Source organism: Osmia bicornis, chromosome 8, assembly GCF_907164935.1.
Source record: "Osmia bicornis bicornis chromosome 8, iOsmBic2.1, whole genome shotgun sequence".
Lineage (NCBI taxonomy): Eukaryota > Metazoa > Arthropoda > Insecta > Hymenoptera > Megachilidae > Osmia > Osmia bicornis.
The window spans coordinates 266,256-269,349 of NC_060223.1; the positions used below are offsets into that span (position 1 = coordinate 266,256).

Consider the following 3,094-nt stretch of genomic DNA (forward strand, 5'->3'; position numbering starts at 1 on the left):
TTGCTCTTCTTCCCTTTTTCCCTTCCCGATCCTCCTTTCTTTATCTCCTCCTTTATCTCCCCTAACTCCTCCCTAATCTTTTTTAACTCCTCTATCACTGCTTTTCCCCACGCGCTTTCCATGGTTTTTCCAGTATCTCCCCTTTTTCTTTCCTTTTACCTTTTCTTTCTATCCACTATTATCGCACGTTTCGGCTTCCACTTATGCCTTCCTGTGTCTTGTTTCCTGCGCACGTGTTTGCTCACGCTTGCCAACCTACTTTTTCCTGCTCCCGCCGGCCTGCCACCTGTTGCGTGTTCCCCCTCCCATTCTCTTCCCTAGTCTTATGTCGGTATTGTCGGTTTCTGCTTCCTCCCCTTTTTATGGACCCTTTCTATTCTATTTCCTCGCTCTTTCTCGCTCTTTCTTCTATGTTCTTCGTTTTTCTTTCTCGTTTATTCCTTTATCCCTTTCCTCCCCTTCTCCCTATTCATTTCTCCCCTGTCCATTTGTTCCTCTGCACTAATTTCTCTGCTTCTTGTCTCTCACTTTCCCGCCTCTCCCTCCTCCCTCGTCCCCTTCCTGTACTCCTCTACTTCTTTCATCCACTCCTCTCCCTCACTCCCTCCTCCCATCAGTTCTTTCACCTTCTCTTGCCATCCCTCTTTTCTCGTTTTCCCTCCAGCGCACCTTTCCCATATGTGTTCCCACGTTTCCTCTTCCCACCCGCATACTCTACATTTCCTCTTGTCTTCTTTTTCCCAATATTCTGATTCCTTAATTTCGTTTCCTAGCCTGAATCTAGCCATTCTTCTCCATCTTTCCTCTCTCCATCCTTTTTCTAAGTATCTCGGAATTCCTGGCTCCTTTATCATTTTGTACCATTTATTATATCTTGATTCCATTATTCTTTCCCATCTTTCTTCCTCCTGTATCTGCCTATCCTTCTCCTCGATTTCCTTATATTCCATCTCCCAACTTCGTCTTTTGTTTTCTATCTCTCTCATTTCTATCCCCCTCTCCTGAAAGAACTTTTCTCTTTCTTCTTCCCACTTGTTTTTCTCTCCCCCTCTTCCTTCGTCTCTAATTAGTTGCTCCCAACAACTCCTGGCCAGCTCTCCTCCTATTCCTTCCCATAATTTTCTTTCGAATCCCCATGCCAACTTTCCTGATCTTGTTCTCATTTTCCACCTTTTCAGTTCCTCTCTTAGCAAGTATCCTGGGGTGCGCCAATCCACCCCGAGCGTCCATCTCGTGTACCTCTCCTGAAGCCCCTCTATTTCCTTCCACTCCTTCCAACCCCAAACCTCTGCTCCGTACGCTATAACCGTCCACACTAGCTTATCCCATAGCCAAATTCTTCTTTTCCAGTTTTTGCCGAATTTTCTTTTCCCAATTCCCCACACTTGTCTCATCACTACCCCCGCCTTTATCATCCTATCTTTTATTTGTGCCTCGCTTCCTCCGTTTCTTTTGAACACATATCCTAGATATTTGAACTGTCCTACCTCCTCTATTTTCTTTCCTTTCCACCACCAGTTCGCCTTTCTCCATCTCCCCGCCTCTTTCCTAAATCTCATTATTTTTGATTTTTCCTGGTTCAGCTCTAGTCTTTTCTCATCCAGGTACCTTTCTAGACTTTCCATCATCGCCCTCATCTCCCCTTCTTCTTCCGCCAGCAACACCACATCATCCGCATAGGCCAGTGTATATATTTTCTTTTCTCCAATCTTTATCCCTCCTCCCCCTCCCTTACTCATCTTCTCTTCCATGTCTGCTGTCAGTAAATTGTACAACAGCGGGTTCAGTGGACATCCCTGCCTTACGCCTCTCGCTGTCCAGAATGGTTCAGTCACCCCTTTGTCTGTCCTTACCCTGCTTCTAGTCTCCCTCAATAACTCCTTTACCCTTTTCCTCAGCCCCTCTCTTACACCCCTTTCTCTTAGTGCTTCCATCAGTACACCTCTGTCTACCGAGTCAAATGCTGCTCTCAGGTCTATGAAAAAGGCTATCACTTTTCCTTTTGCCTTCTTTATTTGCCTGTTCACCAGGAAGTTTAACGTGTATATGTTGTCGATTGTTCCCATCTCTCTTCTGAATCCTGTCTGATTTGGAGGCAGTAATCCCTTTTCTTCTACTTCTTTTCTCAACCTTTCTGTTAGCACTGCTGCGTATATTTTGTAAAGCGTGGGCATCAACGTCACTCCCCTATATTCCGTTGCTCTTGTCCCATCTCCTTTTTTCTTTATGGGCGCTATTATCCCTTCCTTCCAGCCCTCCGGCCATCCTTCTCCTCTCCACACCCTATTGCATATTTCCCAGACCCAATTCAATATCTCTTCCCCTCCGTATTTCCACACCTCGTTAGGGATCTCGTCCCCCCCCTCCCCCCGTCGCTTTTCCATCTTTCAGTTTCGCCACCACTTTTCTTATTTCTTCCTTACTTATGTCCTCTTCTCCGTCCCCTTCCTGGTTTCTTTCACCCCCCAGCACTACTTTCTCCTCTGCACCACCCAGCAGGGTAATAAAGTGTTTCCTCCACTCCTCTTCCTTTATTCCCGTTTCCCTTCTTCCTCTTCTTTTTCTTTCTCTGTTTATTATCTTCCATACCTCGTTTTCTGTTTTTGCCTCTTCCACCTCTTTTTCGAAATATTCTATCACCTTTGCCTTCTTTGCTTCGCATAACTTCGTATATTCCCTCTTTCTCTCTTTGTAGTCTTCCTCTTCTGCCTTTCTCTTCCTCCAATCTCTTAGCGCCTTTCTCACTTCTTTCTTCTTCCTCCTACACTCCTCGTCCCAGCACCCTTTTCTTTTGGGCCTTTTTACTCCTTCTCTTCCTCTTTCGAGCCCCTTTCTAAACTGTTCGATCATTGTCTCTATATCCTCCTCCAGCTTACCTCCCCTCTCCCTCCATCTGATTTCCTTTCTGAACCTGTCCCTTCCCTACTCCGACCAGTTTCCTCTCGCCATTGGCCTTTCTTTCCCTCCTTCCTCTTCTTTTCCCGTTCTCCTCCCTTCTATTTTCAGTATTATTGGGTGGTGGTCTGAGTCAATTCTGTCTCCTATCTCGATTCTTTCGATTCTCTCTTTGCTCCCCTCTTCCGCTATTACATAA

The 3,094-nt window shown here is 45.8% G+C and overlaps 1 protein-coding gene across 1 annotated transcript; it reads right to left on the minus strand.

The window, feature by feature from the left end:
- Window positions 1-524: 524 nt before the first annotated feature.
- Window positions 525-2,174, minus strand: LOC123988066. The gene has a single exon (XM_046286843.1). It carries the CDS (start codon window positions 2,172-2,174, stop codon window positions 525-527), a length of 1,650 nt encoding a protein of 549 aa, XP_046142799.1.
- Between the last annotated feature and the right edge of the window lie 920 nt (window positions 2,175-3,094).

Coding starts and splice junctions, on each gene's coding strand:
- LOC123988066 (XM_046286843.1), bottom strand. CDS start 2,174: ATGCCCACGCTTTACAAAATATACGCAGCAGTGCTAACAGAAAGGTTG.